General features: G+C 42.1%; 1 protein-coding gene across 2 annotated transcripts in view; it reads right to left on the bottom strand.

Moving 5' to 3' along the window:
- Positions 1 to 1,201: 1,201 nt before the first annotated feature.
- Positions 1,202 to 16,265, bottom strand: part of PARM1 (prostate androgen-regulated mucin-like protein 1) — a 96,922-nt gene continuing 81,858 nt past the window's right edge. The window contains exons 3-4 of one of the 2 annotated variants that reach the window (XM_036927505.2): positions 15,698 to 15,776; positions 1,202 to 5,016 (exon numbers count right to left, since the gene is read on the bottom strand). In XM_036927505.2, coding sequence (XP_036783400.2) covers positions 4,932 to 5,016; positions 15,698 to 15,776 — 164 coding nt within the window. In that variant the 3' untranslated portion in view covers positions 1,202 to 4,931. The remainder of the gene's footprint in view (positions 5,017 to 15,697; positions 15,777 to 16,265) is intronic. The other variant, XM_036927504.2, reaches the window with a different exon arrangement.

Here is a 16,265-nt window from a genome sequence, read left to right as displayed (position 1 = left end):
TTATGCTCTTTTAGTGTAGTAAATGTAGTCCATTCTACATCTGCCAAAGATGAGATCCATTTAGGGGAAATCATACCTCTTACAATTTTCCCCCCAGTTTGATCAGTGCTTTTCAACCATCATTTCTGACTCAATGCTTTCTGACAAAAATCAAAATATGATGATCTAATGGTGAGCATTGTTGGATTTTAGGAGAGTAAAAGATTGTAGATAGGTTACTAAATAATTGAAGCATTATGATCTGACTTGGAAAAGCTATAATATAGGAAAAATACTGATTTGGACTCCAATATACGTAATATGTAAACTACTTATTATTATTTAATATAATAATATAATTTAATACATTGTTTAACTACTATTATTAACTGACACATTATTATTAGGCTTTTTCTTCCTCTACATGTTTAAAGTGCCCCATCTTGGTCGGGCAAGCTTGGTGTAATGGAGTTGTTACCTGCTTTCATGCCTATGACAGCTCCATAAGAAATGGCTGAGCATCCATGGGAAGGGGCCTGTTTTACATCTGGCCCTCTTTCTCCAGCTTGGCTCTTCCCTGTCAGTCTTCCATGCTGTGCCCCTGGCAGCCACGTACCTAAACTTTTACTGAATCTGTCCTTCAGTTTAAATCTATCATCAAATCAACTTGCTCTAGTTTACAGGTGGTTCCAGTCCTCTCCTATGTTGCAGAACATATAGGCTTTGTTGCTGCCGTTTGCTTCAGAATTGGCATAATCTTTGGTTAGCTTCTGGGGGCTGAAGTGGCATTATGGATGATTGAAGTTGCTTGCTATTTAACTGTCAGAGAAGGATGGGCAGGCTGAACTTAAGTTTTTGAAAGAACAAAGCAAGTATCAAATGTACTGCTAATGCCAATATGCCTTAATATGATTTGATTAAGTATCACCACCTATTGATTGACTCAGTGTTTATGTTTACATCTGTTTGATAAGGCATGCTGTTAAGAGTAAAGTTAAGAGGTAAAATTGTAGCTTGGAAAGTTTCTCCATCAGAAAGTTTCTACATTCTTCAATTCTGTTTCAAGATCAGAGAGACCATCCTCCTCTGCAGAAAAAATTATTTATTGATGTGGGATAAATTATTTTGAAGAACAAGCCAGGGCTACTTAATGAGAGTACTTTTGAGCATATCAGCTGAATGGTCCGAAAAACAAAAGATATCAAAAAGTGAATCACCACTATCAGATGCAAGCTTTCAACATTTTAATCGATATAACTATAATTAGTATACAATATGTCTTACAACAAATGTAGATACAGTGACATCAAATATCAGAGAAGTTGCACATCTTTCCATCTTTAAACGATGTCAGCTAACTCACTGCAAGGAGACGGCCTGGCACTGTTCTCTTGGTTAGCACTACTACCAATATCAACTAGCACTTTAAAATCAAAGTTGCAATGGTACATTCATTTGCCAAAAAGAAGTTAAAGGCAAAGAAGGTGAATCAATGTGCAAATCAATGTGGCCCAGTTGCAAAATTCATTTCCAGGATGCAAGGGACTGAACCACACATCCTTGAAAACAAGATGAAGGGCAAAAAGATGACATCAAACCAAAGTCAACTCCACAAAAAACTCACACTTCAGGATGGTCAAGGCCAAAGGTCAACTGCTGGCAGTAACCACACTGTGTTACTTTAACCTCCTGGACCCTAACTCAGTAGTCTGTGAGACCTGTGTCCTGGGTCATCTTTTCATTTGGAGATGGAAACCATCCCCCATGGTCCCAGGCAGGTTAACCTGCAGTCAGCCGTCAGCCTCACGGGGGGTAGCCTGGAGCTGTAACAGCTGTCTGATGTGGCTGCAATACAGCTATTGTTTTATAGAGTTTAGTAAAAACAACACAGCACTGTAACAACAAACAAGAAATTAAGATCACGTATGTATCTATGTAATACTTAAAACATTGATAAATATTTCTCTCCAGAAATTGAAAACACTGTAGACATTATTTTTATTAGTCCTCACAACACATTTGTGAGGTAGTGTGGGGTGAGAGCTGATGAAAGCATCATCCCCATGTAAGAAATGAAGACACAAATGTCCAGGGATGGCAGGAGATGTTCTCAGGGCCACAGGAGAAGAAAACAAGGTTGAATCTCACTCTTTCATCATTTGCAGTCTGTGATCTAGAAGAGGCCGCTTGCCTCCCTCCTGCTCTGACATCCCCTCTAGCATGTCATGACTAGGCCTATCCCTGATGGCATATGCTTGTCTTTTATACACTGGAGCCTTTTCCTTTGGGTAGATGTGAACAGACTCTCTCCCTGAGGTAAAGGATGTCAGTAGTAAGCATATATTTCAGGGGTGTGTGTATTTTAAGCAACATTTGTTGAATAGTTGTTAAAATATTTTGGCCAACTCAAAAACAGAAAAATGCACTTGGCAAAATAAGGTTCAGCCCTTAGGTCTTTCATACTAACATAACAAGAAATATTAGAGATTTTACGGGCAGCTGTCACCTCCACCTTAGGTCCAGGTCCCTCTCTCTGCTGTAAGGATTTGGAAGTGAAGAAGAGCAACAAACCCATCAAATGCTCCTGGACAACTGCAGTCTTTGGTGAGGAAAGATGCTTGCCAGGTTTTAGAACTGGTCAGGAGTTCCTGGGAAGAAGCTGGTCCGTCTGACCCTCTATTTATGACGGAAGCAACATCCAGAAGAGCACCTCTCCAAAGGTGTTTCATGGACATTTTGTCAAATGTTTGTAGTTGGGGGAGGGAAAAAATATGTGGACTGTCCTGTTCTTATTGAATTGTCCTTCGCCGTACTGAGACTTTAGAAAGGGGGTCAGGGTAGAGAACAGGTCCAAGCATGGCCAGAGGGGGCACCCTTGGTCACTCCTGGACATTTTTCTGAGAATGTTCACTCTGTTTTTGTTTTTAATAATCAGAATTCCTGGAAGCCTACTTTTCTCATTACACTCCTGTTGTAAAATACCACTGGGGGTTTCTCATTCTCCTTTGGTGCCTAAGGAGCCTAGGAATAATTTCTTTTCAGAGTGTGCGATAGCAGGTTGTGGAAAGTGGCACGGATTCTAGTGTCTCTGACACCAGAGAGGATTAAAGCAGCGTGGCCACCGTGGTTTTCATGTCAGTGCCTCGCTGGGCTGCAGTGAGTGACAGAGTAAGCCAACAGTCAAATTTCTGGAAACTAAACAGACTCATGGCAGCGGGTCCACATTTAATAAATAAAAATCGATACAGTTTCAAGTTCTTTATGACATTGCATGACTATATAATGCGTTTTGAAACAGGACCCAATGTATGTTTTCTACCCCATAAAGTCAGAACAAAAGACCCTGGTTAATGTTACAGGAGGACAGAGTTTTAGCCACGAACCAACCTACCTGGAAAGCACAGAGAAATGAAAAGGCAATCACACATTGCCCCAAACAACCCATTGACTGACAAACTGAATACTTTTTAGACCAAATGTTACATCATTTCCTTTAAAAATTAAAAATATTTCTAATCTGGGAGGTCTTGTTTTGTCACAATGGGCATCGCAATCAATCAGGGTTTCTCAAACCCAGCACTCCTGGTATTTTGGGCCAGATGATTCCTTGCTGTGGGCTCTCCTGTGCCTTGTGGGATGTTCACTGCACCCATGGTCTCTACCTGCCAATAACACCTCCCAGTGGTGACAATCAAAAATACCACCAGACTTCCAAATGTTTCCTGGGGGAAGCAAAATTGCCCACTGGCTGAGAACCACTGCAATAAATGGATGCCTGCAAAGGTGATCAGTTCTCTCTCAAAATTTGTGATGATGAGTTTTAAGACTATATCAGGAGGGTTCATTTCTTAAAGGGCAGAATTAGTACAGTAAGTGTATGGGAAGAATAATAGATTAATCATGGTGTCTGTTTCCTGTGCAGATGCCTCAATGAGCAATTGCAGACAGACAAGTCCAATTTTTTTTTAAACAGGTTACAGCCATTAGCCAACAGATAGCAAGGCAGTGAACTAGCTGCTCTGTGGTTATGAAGGAAGGATTCTATGGGCTCCTCCAAGCAGTGGATGTCTCTGACAGTTACTGAGGGCTGACTCCCACGTTCCCTAATGAGGTGCTCAGTGTATATCAGCCCCTCCCCACCACGCCCACTGTACACTCACTCCACACGCCTCTCTCTTGCTCTTCCATAACTAAACTCATCTCCTAGCCTTCTCCCATGGGACCACAGCTCCACTGAAACCTTGTGGCTGGGATCCCTGCTGCAGCTGACTAGAAAGGGCATCCTTAGCAGAGATGGGTAGAGGCAAGCTGCGATCTGACAGCAACATGCTACTTGGCCCCTTGGCCTGCTAGCCTCCTCCAGGCACTGTCTGGTTTCCTCTTTCATTAATTAGGCAGCTGAGAAGCTGGGATCCAGCTTGTAGAGCCACAGGTATCCTGTCAGACACAACCAGATAAACAGAGATTTTAAAAAGGAATCTGAGAAACCCCTGCTTCCATGCCTTCAGGATGAAATCTTTCCATGGCTCATTTCCTTTCCCCTCATTGAGATTTTATGTAATTTCCTAAAAAAAAGTTTAAGAAATATCACGAACAAAAAGTTGCCCTGAAAGTAGCCCCCGATTAAACAACCGTATCCCTCTTCTCCGTCCTTGGTGTGGGTCCTGTGGTGGGTACAGGGCCTCCCCCTTGGTGGTTGGGCCTGGCCGGCTCCAGTTGGCCCCTTTCAGCTGCAAATCAGCCTTACTCACCTTTAAATAATGGTTCTTCTTTGGACCAGAAAGGGGAAGTTGTAGCAGCCAGCAGAGAGGGAGGAAAACAAAACAACCATACCAACAAAACAGGGCTTAAGATTGTCCCTTGATGCGCATCAGGTTCTTGTTATTAATTCTAGTGTATAAGCACTTATAAATAAGGAACAGTTATTCCTTATCCCAGGCCACGTTCCTTTGTTAGGAGTCATCATACAGAGGATTGTTGTAGTTTCCCCAGGACCCGTAGTCGTGGTCATCCAAAAGCCTTCCATAGGACGAATGCCTGGTGGGAAGGACAGGAGGATCATGGTTACTTGGAGAAGTTGCTCAACTGAGCACAGATGAGGCCCTTGCAGGCTGAACCGGGAGGCTTACAAGGCCTGAAAGAGGGAAGACATGATTCTTCCACAAGGACAGCCTCTTGGCTACAGACCCAGCAATGGTGGAGGCCCCAGTCTACAAACACCCTTGAGTTGTGACTGATGAGTGGTGCCTTCCACTGAGATCAGCTGGATCTTTGTCTCACTCCTTGACCTTCAGAGCTAGAGAAGGAAGGGGCCCCATTTCCACAGTTACTTAATGAGAAGTAAGGGGTAAGGGAAGGTTGCATTCCTGGCATTTTGACTTAGATCCTGGACTTAATTTTCCCAGAAATATTAATGACACAGCCACACCCATGCTGGCACTCACCACCCCTCCTGACATTTACATAGTGTTTTGCAATCTACAAAGTGCTTCTGTGTTCTGTTTTCACTTGGTCCCAAAATAAAACCATGGGGCACATATTGTTTATCCTTATTTCTCTGACAAGGAGAAAATGGGGCTCAGAGGTGTTAACTGACATGCCAAAGCCATCCATTTGAGCTGTGAGTCAAATCCCACCTCCTGGGTCTAAATCCCAGAGTCGGATTAGGACCTTAATTCAATGGCAATATTAGGTTAAACAGGCTTTGGTGGGTCATTCTAGGTACCTGTCCCACAATTAATATTATTTCTATAAGAAATTGAGATCAGAGAGTTATCACTCCTCTGTTCAAACTTTGAATGGCTCCCCGTCTCATTCAGAGTAAAAGCCAAAAAAGTAATGCATTATTGTGGTTTGCAAAGTCCTATAGGATCTGACCCCTGTTACTTAGTTCTGAGCATATCAGCAATTGTTCCAGTCCCTCCTGCTCCCTTTGTTCCAACTGGCCTCCTGGCTCTTGTCCTTCATTCCAGCCACACTCTTGCCTCAGGGACTTTGCACTTACTGTTCCCGCAGCTTGGAACAACTGTCCTCCAGATCTCTGCATGTCACATTCCCTAATCTCCATCGAATCTTTGCATGAATGTCTCCTCCTCATGAGGCCTTTCTTAAGAACTCCATTTAACTTACCACTCCCACCCCCAGCACCCTGGTTTAATTGTTTGCAGTACTCAAAATCTTCTAACATGCTACTTAATTGATTTGTTTGTCATGACCTCTTTCTCCTGTCTAAACTGTAGTATTGCTCTATCTCCAGCACCTAGAAGAATTATCTAGTACATACTAAGTCTTCAATAAATGTGGAAGGAAGAGTGACTGGAAGAAAAAGTCCTGAAACAGCCAGTCTGTTCCCAAGTTGGGAGCTTCCCACAGAGGATTATAGTCATTCTAAGACTAAAATTAATGACAGGGTTGTAAGAACATCACAAAATAAGCATTTGGTGGCTCTGAGGTCCACACTAGAATGTGAATTATTGCACCTTGCCACTGGAAATCATGTCTGCTATATATAGTACAGATAAACATGCCTGTGGCCCCTTCCCCCATTTTTTTCTCATCTAGATATGAAAATGAAGCAAAATGAAAATACAATCTGAGAGGCACAAAAAGGATTTACTATACTTACATCTGTTGCTAAAATAATTGCTGTAGCTCTTCTGAAGCTTACGTATGCCAGGTATGTGAAAAGAGATGATCTGTTGCAAATAACTAGGCCCCTGCTATGTTGAGATGCTTAGCCTTCCAAATTCTGATTCTGTCCTGCAGGTTGGCTCAGCTGAGCAGTCTATACACTTGGAAACACGAGGACGTTCCATAATACACTTTGTTTTTCCTAACAGACCACATTCACCTCTGTGGATGTGAGAAGGAAAGACTCCACATGTAACTCACGCCTGGTCTCCTGACGGACAGGAGCAGGGGAGGCCGTGTTTGGTAGATGAGGTCACTTGGCCATCTCTTGCCAACACTCCCCCACACTGAACACCTTTAATTCCAATCAAATCCTTTAACGGGATGGTTGAGAAATGGACGCTGTAGACTGACCAAGTAAAAACTCGGTAATTACAAGACTGGAGCCAGGCCTGCATTTCAGCGTGACTTATTATTGCAGTTCTGGCCAGCATCTACCTGATAATCGTGTTCCTTTATTGATAGGGCACTCCCTCCTCACCTTCGAGGAGTAACTGAACTTCTCACAGAGTTTTTATATCAAATTATTTTATTTCCATAAATATCAGTTGGGTCAAGAGATGTATGTCCTTAAATATATTTTTAAAACCCTGTTTCTTCATCTATAAAATGGAGAGGCTTAAAAACAATTGCATTAGAGTTGTTAGGAGGATTACATGAGGTAATGCATATAAAAGGCCTGGCACACAGTAGATGCACAATAAAGGCGGGCCAACATTGCTTTTGAATTTTTATTATAATGAAACTTACACAAGCACATGGCAAGTCTGCAAATAGTAAAAAAGGGCACGGAGAGAAAAGCAAGCCTCTTTCCCTCCAGGAACTCCTGAGACTACACCCCAGGCATAGTTATAACACCAGCTTTTTATATTACTGTTATTTGGACATTTGAAAACTATTATGCTGAAGTGGGGTCAGAAGATTAAAAATGTTCTGGTCTTCAGGTTTTACTGCTTATAGTTATTTTAGGGAGACTATTTGATTAGAGCTGTACCTGAATCTGCCGTATTATAAGAGACATCTATTACACAAACACTGGTAAGATAAAGGACAAAAACAGATCTTTAATTTTCCTTTGCCTTCTTATTTGAATGAACAGTGAGTTGAACAAAATACTGATAAATGAGGAAAGTGAAGCAAGAGCTATATCTAAGCCATATTTGGGAATGTACAGAACCCGTAGGGCTTAATATATTAATGAGCCTAAACAAGAAGAATGGGGTGTATTGGGATTCAAGCCAGGTTTGGATAAACCCAAAAATACTGTAGAAAGAGTAAGACAAATACATGTGTGTGTATGTGTGTGAAATATGAGTAGAATAATTAATGGGCATTGAAAACTATCTCTCTAGGTCAGAACTTCTTAAATGATGGTACATTTTTGATGGAAATGGGAGGTTTTCAGATTGGCATTTGTGGAGTTCAAAAGGTCAAAAAACTCCCACTCCCAGGATTAGGAAAGTGGGGCACAGGAATCTGAATGAGCTTGTCCTCGTGGTACAATGGTAGAGCTGGTACTAACACCTAGTCTCCTGGCTCCGTATTGCAACACTGCTTCATCTAATTTCAGTGTGAATAGCAGTCAGTCTGAATGACATCACTGTCAGGTCACAGCAGTCTCGTTCAGTCAATTTCTTCATAAAGACTGGTACCCATGCAGCACAGTGAAGCTCCTATTTGCTCGGCCTTGGGTCCTTTTTGACGGTAAACCTCCTGGGGGCAGACTACCTCTTACTTTTATTTTCTGAACTTCTAGTATGTAGCTTTTGATGCAATGATCTGTCTAAATAAATATGATAGTAACTGCTGACATCCAGTATATATGGAGTTTGCTTGGTCGTTAATGGCTGGGATTAGTATGGCCCATGACAGTTCATTGTGCCATATAACTATGGCAAAGTGAAAATATCTTAGTACAGAACACAAAGGGCCAAGTCACCATTTTGACCTTAAATATAAGAAGAGGAAAGAGAATTACACACTCATGCAATGATGTGGCTTTAAAGCACTCAGCACAGTGCTTACAGTCCCTGGTAATCAAGGGCACTGTGCTTACTGTCAATGCTGTTCTACTGTATTGCACTATTTAGTGAGCAGAAAGCAGAACTCGAGGGGGACAAAATGGAGAATGATTTATGTTAAGCCCTGGCCTCATTGCTTCCTTCTCCCGTGGCTTTGCTCTAATAGGAAGCAGCCCCCTACTCCCTCCCTCCCTAACTGTTGGTGACAACTCATATATGTGATGGTGACATCTGTGGGTTGAGTCATTGTCCAAAACTGTAAACTTGTCTTTGAAAATGAATGAGGTATTTTACTGTCCTTGTTTTGGAACAAACTTATTTTATAAGGGTCTCTTTTATAAGGATCAACCCCATTCTCCATCAGGTCTCCAACTTTGTTTATCACTGCACCTCCCAAAGTCCTTTCCTCTTCAGGCAAGCAAGTCTTGTCATTTAATCATTAGTACTTATGTGCTTAGAAGGCAGGATATAAAGATGAATAAGATATAGCTTAGTGCTGGGGAAACATAGCTGAACTGGCAGCTCATTAGTCATTAGTCATTAAGTTCTATACTCTTATCATCCATTAGCAGAGCCGGTTTGGTGCTGTCACTGTCTCCTTTGTTTCCATTGGTGGCTTTCTTTCTCTGATTGTCATTTCCGGCCAGCCTCTTTCATTTAATTATTCACTGAAATCTGGCCATCTATCAGGACCTATTCTGGGGGTGGGGAATGCTTCAGTGAACCAAACAGACCAGAATCCCTGTCTTAAGGGAGCTTCCATTCGAGGGGCTCAGACCCAATACATAAGAGGTGAATAACAATAGGGTGTACGGTAATACATGCAATGGAGGAAAATAAAGCAAGGCAGGGGAATGAGGAGTGCAGATGTGAGGTGGGGACTGTGATTTTGAATATGGTGATCAGAAAAGGGCTCCCTAAGGTGACATTTGGGCAGACCTGTAAAGGAGCAGTGGGCTGAGCCATGTGGAGGCCTGAGAAATACCCTACAGACAGAACAAGTGCAGAGGCTCTGAGTCAGGAGTGAGCAACACATCTGTGTGGTAGCTATTGAACTCTATGGTTTTTTTCAAAACAAACTTTGATTTTAGGTTTATAGAAATACTGCAGACAGTACAAAGAATTTCCTTTTGCTCCTCACCTAGCATCCCTTGATGTTAACATCTTACATAACAGGGCACATTCATCAAAACTAAGAAATTAACATTGCCAGCCACAGTTTTGAAGCTAAGAAGAGTGTGACCATTAGGGCTGAATTTATTTGTCTATAGTAGCAAGCGGCAGAATGAGGATCATAATGTAGGAATCCTATCAGTTCTGCCTTCTTTCCACCAAAATTCTAATGATAGAAACATTGCAAACATTCATTTTTAAAGTGCTCTTTCCATTGTCTGGGTTTCTTTTAAAAAGCAGCTGCGTTCAAAGTTATCTTTAAACAATCCCCTTTACTTAGAAGGGGAAGATAAAATTTGTTTATTTAAAATTATTTGTGAATATCATACTGGCAGACACTTGTCACAGAGAAGCCTGCGCCTTGGCACACTGGGACACAAATCCCTTTGTGAACAAATTTAGAGGCATGAGGTAACCAGTAAAAATCTATAGCTCAAGAGATTCCCATGGCTTCCCTTTCTCTAAACCTCATTTCTTTTGATTTGGAATAATCGATATAGCTGCTGCACCCTAAATTTTCCTACCCCAAATCATTCCCTCAGCCAACAAATGTTTATCATACAATGATTCAGGTACTGCCAGGGGATTTATATCCTCCTAGTGGAGGAGACTGGCCAGAGAACACAACGATTCCAGTACCAGGCAGTGAGTGGTACAAAGGGGGTATGTGTGGAGGGGGTGGGGAGGAGGCTTCTCAGACAGAGTCTATTCTGAGCTACACAACTTGGAATTAGCCAGATAAAAGAGAAGTGAACCAAACACTGGGACAGAGGGGCAGCGTGTTCAAAGTAACAAAGGCATGAAAGAGCAGGGCATATATCTGGGAAACTAGAGCAGAATGTGTGTGGGGGTGTTGGGAGATCAGAGGGGGGCAGTGTTACTCAGGGTTTGGTCCTCAGACTAGCATCACTGGCATCACCTGTAAGCTGGTGAGAAGTGCCAGTGCACGGGCCCCATGCTGACATTCTGAATCAGAATCTAGGGGGATGAGACCCAGGAAACTGTTTTTAATAAGCTCACCTGTTGATTTTCATGCATTTTAAAGTTTGAGAACTACTAGATAACATATCAGTTAGACCTACAGAACGCCAAAAGCTGATCTGAAAATGTCAACCTGCTGATGACAAATTCTAAAAGATCTTAGACTTTACAGCTGACTGGGCCTACTCTTTAAACCTAACAACCAGAAGGAATCCAATTGTATAAAAAATATTCACTGGAAGACTTAAAGTAAAACAGGTGACTTCTAACAAGATGCCTTAAGAGCCAGGCTCCGTTGTGTCTATAAATCAAAATATATTTTTGTGATGTGAACAGCTCATGTTGTCTCTCTGGGTGACCAGCACACCTAATTATAGCAGCATCCACGTTGCTGGCAATAGCAGATACGGTCTCCTGTGTAGGAGATTATCTTGTGGCAGAACAGTTTTGAGCCAATTTAAACAAAATAAAACCAACATACCTCATTCGTCAATCATCACTAATTAAAGATACCCTTCTGCAAGAGGCAGGCAGGGCCTTTACTTTCCTTTAAAGTCGCAAATAAGCCCTGGAATAAAGACTGCTCAGAGATCATTTCTATTTATGAATGTATAACATGGATGCACCTTCCCAAGTATTTAGAAAAAGCACCATTAAAACTGCCAGAATGGAACATGGAAGTCTTCCCATCAATGCATACTTAGAAAACTGAGCTCCCTTCTCCTTTGAGTCCCCAAATGCCAACTCACTGGGACTGCTGGTGGCTCCATTTTACTAAGCGCCCAAGTAGTAAGCACTGTTTTATACCAACAGTTACAGCAAGGACAATAGATGGCCCTAAACATGGCCCTCATCCTGTGCCTGGCGCTGAATGTGTATCTGTATCATAAATTAATCCTCATAACAATCCTAACTTAGGTATTAGTATGATAGTTCCATTTTGAAAATGAAGACACTGAGCACAGAGTGATTAATGAACTTGTCCTAAAGTCATGTTCCTGACCACCATGCTATATGGTCTCTCTGAGTAATGCTCTACACTCATGACTTCATCTTCAGGTGTTCCTGGCTCTATTTTTGCAGATGCAGAAATTAAAGATCAGGGAGATTACAATTTGTCCAAGGCCCAAAACATAAGTAGAAGGGTCAGTACTGGACCTGTCGGCAGAGAGCACATTTCTCCCCCCACACTTCATTCTGCTGGCTACCACAGGGGACTGATAGAGAAAAGCCCCGAAGGTTCAGGGATCCTCATTTTTATAAGCTGCATCCCCAAGTGGCTTATATTATGGAAAGATGTGATTCTTCAGGCAGGGGGTAGTGTGACAAAACTGGGGGTCATGGTTCCTTAAAGAACAGGAGTGTGAAATCAGATGGCTAGTGAGTTTACTGATGCCTTCGGCAGGAATTATAAGTGGGGAAAAGGTGAAACTACTGAGGCGCTGTTAGCTGAGCTTGTAAGGCATGCCCTGTTTCTGGTTGTGAGGCTGCCCTACAAGCCGACTCTTCTTTTGCCTTTGCTGGGACATTGACTGGGCCAGGGCGATAGCCCGTGGTTTCAGGCCAGAAGCTAATGGTTCCCTCATGTGCTTTGATTTCAGTCACTTGCTTCTCCAGCCGATTGAACTAAAAGACCACAGACAACAGTCCTCTTGTCATGTTATTATTCTCAGAAATCTGGGACAATAGGAGTGGAATAAATTTCCAACCAAGCCAAAACCCAACCTTAAGTAAACACACACACACACACACACACACACACACACACACAGGTCAATTAAGCCAAATGTATTTTTGATGAATGACTAGTGGGGCTTTCCAAGAATCTGGCAAAATAACACGTTACGGGTTTTAGCAAAGCCTTAAGATGCATGAAAGTTATTAAACCCCTTATGTTATCATTTTGCTGAGATAATTATTAGAGCAGCAGATAGGGGCTTTCCTTAGGGAGTTTCTAAACAGTCTGATCACTTTATCCATACTTAACTTTGTAGTGTAAAAGATAAATAACCTTACACTTATACCACTGAAGGCCTTTCTACATTTGCGAGAGAGGACCTATATGCAGGGGAGAAACAATGACTAATTTAATTATTTGCTGAATTTATCTAGTGTTGAGAATGCCTGGAGAAAACATACTTTAAGTTTTAAAAATAAAATGTTCTATAATTATAATCAGCATTCTTTAGAATGAATTTTAGTTGTCCAAAATTCTGCTAGCAAAATTCTCCAAATACTGAAAGTTCTGTGATGTCCAGGCTGGGCCTCCTCACCGATATAACCCCAGTGCTTAGAAGAGTGCCTGGCACATGATTATGTTCAGTAGCTACCAAGATCCTGTCCTATGGGGGTTCCTTCTAGTTGACTACTTTGATAATGATGGTGGCAGTGCTAAACCAGCACTGTCCATTAATCCTTTCAAGAATGCTACCAACTAGTTAACATATACAGGCCTTATTTTATAGGAGAGGGAAGTGATTATTAGTGAAGCTCCAAAACATGTTCAGGTCACACTAGAGCCTGCTAGAAAGTGGTAGAGCCAGGATTAAGGTCTCTCTGCTTCTAGAGGCTGAATCCTTGATCACTATTCTAGACTGCCTGTCTATAGTCAGCAGTATGTCTGAGATGGTAAACTTAAATTCTTGCCCAGAGTCATGAGGAAGAGGCCTTAGGTTATTTCAACATCATTTATTGCAAGTGTGTAGCAAGAGGTAAGTGTTTCTGTTTTGCTCTACATTCCAGGTGTATTTTTGGTGACATAGCCCTTCAGAGACTCACCATTGGTGATTCCAAAACCACTCTGAAGTTTCTCTAAGTTCCCTTTGTGCCCACTCCTACCTCTGCACAAAGAGAACTGTTACAAATTAGGAAGGAGGTTCCCAGACTAGTTCATAACATTCAGTTTAAGGCATAATTAAAGACAGTGTATCTGCAGTGATAAAGTAGTAATAAACCAGATGGAAAAAAGTACCATTCAGTAAGATATATTTAATATATTTCATAAAATATTTTTCATATAAGCCACTCAAGGAAATATAGACTTCATGTATAGAAAGATTTTTCTAAATTACAAAGGAGACAAGGATGCTTCTATAAGGGCTTGTAGACACAGGTAACACTAGGCCTTTAATTCCAATTTCTCTTTGAAATCTAGCTTTCCTGCTCTTACGCCTTAGATATGAATGATGTTACAAGGTACTCTCATACTTGACACCACCATTAGATTGATGTGTGCACACTTAGAACAGAAGATGGAGGGAGAGAAAAGGGAAAGAGGAAGAGAGAGTTGACTATGGGTGTCCATCTGGGCTGAGGTGACCAGAGGAGAGGTGAGAGGGCAGCAAAGGGGATGTGAGCATAGAGATATAAAATTAAACATGTGAACTCCATGTGGGGAACCAGGGTGGGAGGGAAGAACAGGGCGTGACTTCTTGAGGAAGTACAGCTGCGGGAAAGAGAAGCAAATCGAGAGTGTACACGTGTGTGCACCACAGTGCCTCTGTGACTATTCTTATGTTCACTTGTTCACTTGTTCAATTAATGGAGCGTCTTCTCTGTGCCCAGCACAGTGCTCACTGATAAAGTCTGAGTTCTCATAGAGCTTACATTTTTGAGAGGAAAAGAGACAATAAACAAGCAAACATATATTACACCAAAAAAAGTAACAGTGGTAAGAATCAGGATAAAAGTACTTGGGGCACTAAGAAAATAAATAACAGGGACACCACCGGAAGGGAGGTCTTCCAGAGTGTATGATAAGTAAGGCTCGTGTGAGGAACAGTTGGAGAAAAGCATTTCAGAGAGAGGGACCAACCAGAGCCACGGGCCTGGAAGAGAAAAAGAACCTGGTATGTTCTGAGAATTGGACAGAAAGCCAGTGTGACTGCAGCCCAATGGTTAAGACAGGGAGAGATGTGATAAGCAAGGAGAGGGAGCAGGGGCTGGCCCATGAATGACCTTGAGGGCCAAGCTGAGGGGTCAGAAGCTAATGCCAAGTGCACGGGGAAGCCACCATAGAGAATGTGCTGGAGGTCAGGGGATGGCTGTGCTCATCTTGATGGCACATGTCCTTCTATCCCTTCTTTCAGGCACTGCACAGCCTGGCAAATAAGACTGCCACTTGCCATTTGGCATCTTACCTGTGAGGACACAGTGTGAGTAATGTGGTTTTGAGTTTTTGGATTTCACAGAGCAGCAGACAATAAAAGTAGGGGCTTCCCAGAATAGTGAAGCTTCCTATTTGGCTAAGGAAAGTAAAAACTCAGCTACGATCTGTGATCACCTTCATTTCATAAAAGAAAAGATATTCTAAAACCAAAAACTTAAGGACATAATCTCAAGGGAAAAACACCAATTTCATAGAAAATGCTACACTTTCCTTCTATTTTCAACCTCTGCTTTAGAGCCAGTCGAAACGTCCTCCTTACAGGCTGGTACATATCCACATATCAGTGTTCAGAAAATCAGCATTTAGGACTCACTGAGTTCACCTCTGTCCCCATTTCATAGTACAGAAATGAGGCACTGAGGTCAGGAGGCGTGCAGCTCTCTCAGGGCGATGACATGAATTAAGGCAGAGCACCAAAGCCTCAGCGTCCTGGCGCCAGGATCACCCTCAGTCCATTATGTCATCATGCTGCATGTTTTAGCTTATTTCTTCTGCGTTGCCAAGGGTCAGATCCTGTACCATCTATTCCTGTCTGGTGTGGAGCATTCTGGTGGTTTCACGCCCCTGCCAATATTTCTGAGAGCTAAGATACTTATCAGGAAACAGGCACTCAGCAAAACACCTCTGAGCCTGGAGCCTGACAAAATGGAATCCTCTTCTTCATAAAGAATAAAGTGCATCTCACCTGATCTTCAGATACGCTGCAGCTCCGAACACCAACAGCACAACAGCAATGACTGTCACCGTAATGGCGGCGATGCTGCCTGAAGGAGGGAAGCGCAGGGAGGAGGATGAAGTACTCCTTTCAGATCAGTCTGCACACAGGTCAGGGTGAAAATGACACCTAGCAGCTTAATTCTGTTACCAAAACACTGCTCACGCTAGGTGAGGTTTGCTGTAAACATAAGGTCAAGTCTGGTACGTAACACTAGTTTTTGCTTGTAGAAATAACCAGGTGTAATTATAAAGTAATGCGAATGTTTTATTTGCAGTTTGAAATCTGGTTCTTAACTGGCAGTTAAAAAAAAGAAACAAACCTTTGAGCATGTAGCCTTGTAAGAATAACCATATTGCTTCCAAAGATGACTACTTTGAAGCACAACACTCTTTTTGTGTGAACTCTGGACTAATAATGTATACACTTGAGTTTTATTTCACCTTAGAAATGCCAAGAATCAATTGGGCTCTTGTCCTCTAACGGTACATGTGACTTTTTGGCACTAAACCCAGTGTTAGGGATGTCATTTACTTTT

Source organism: Manis pentadactyla, chromosome 5 (genome assembly GCF_030020395.1).
Source record: "Manis pentadactyla isolate mManPen7 chromosome 5, mManPen7.hap1, whole genome shotgun sequence".
Lineage (NCBI taxonomy): Eukaryota > Metazoa > Chordata > Mammalia > Pholidota > Manidae > Manis > Manis pentadactyla.
This window is presented reverse-complemented; position numbering and strand designations above follow the sequence as displayed.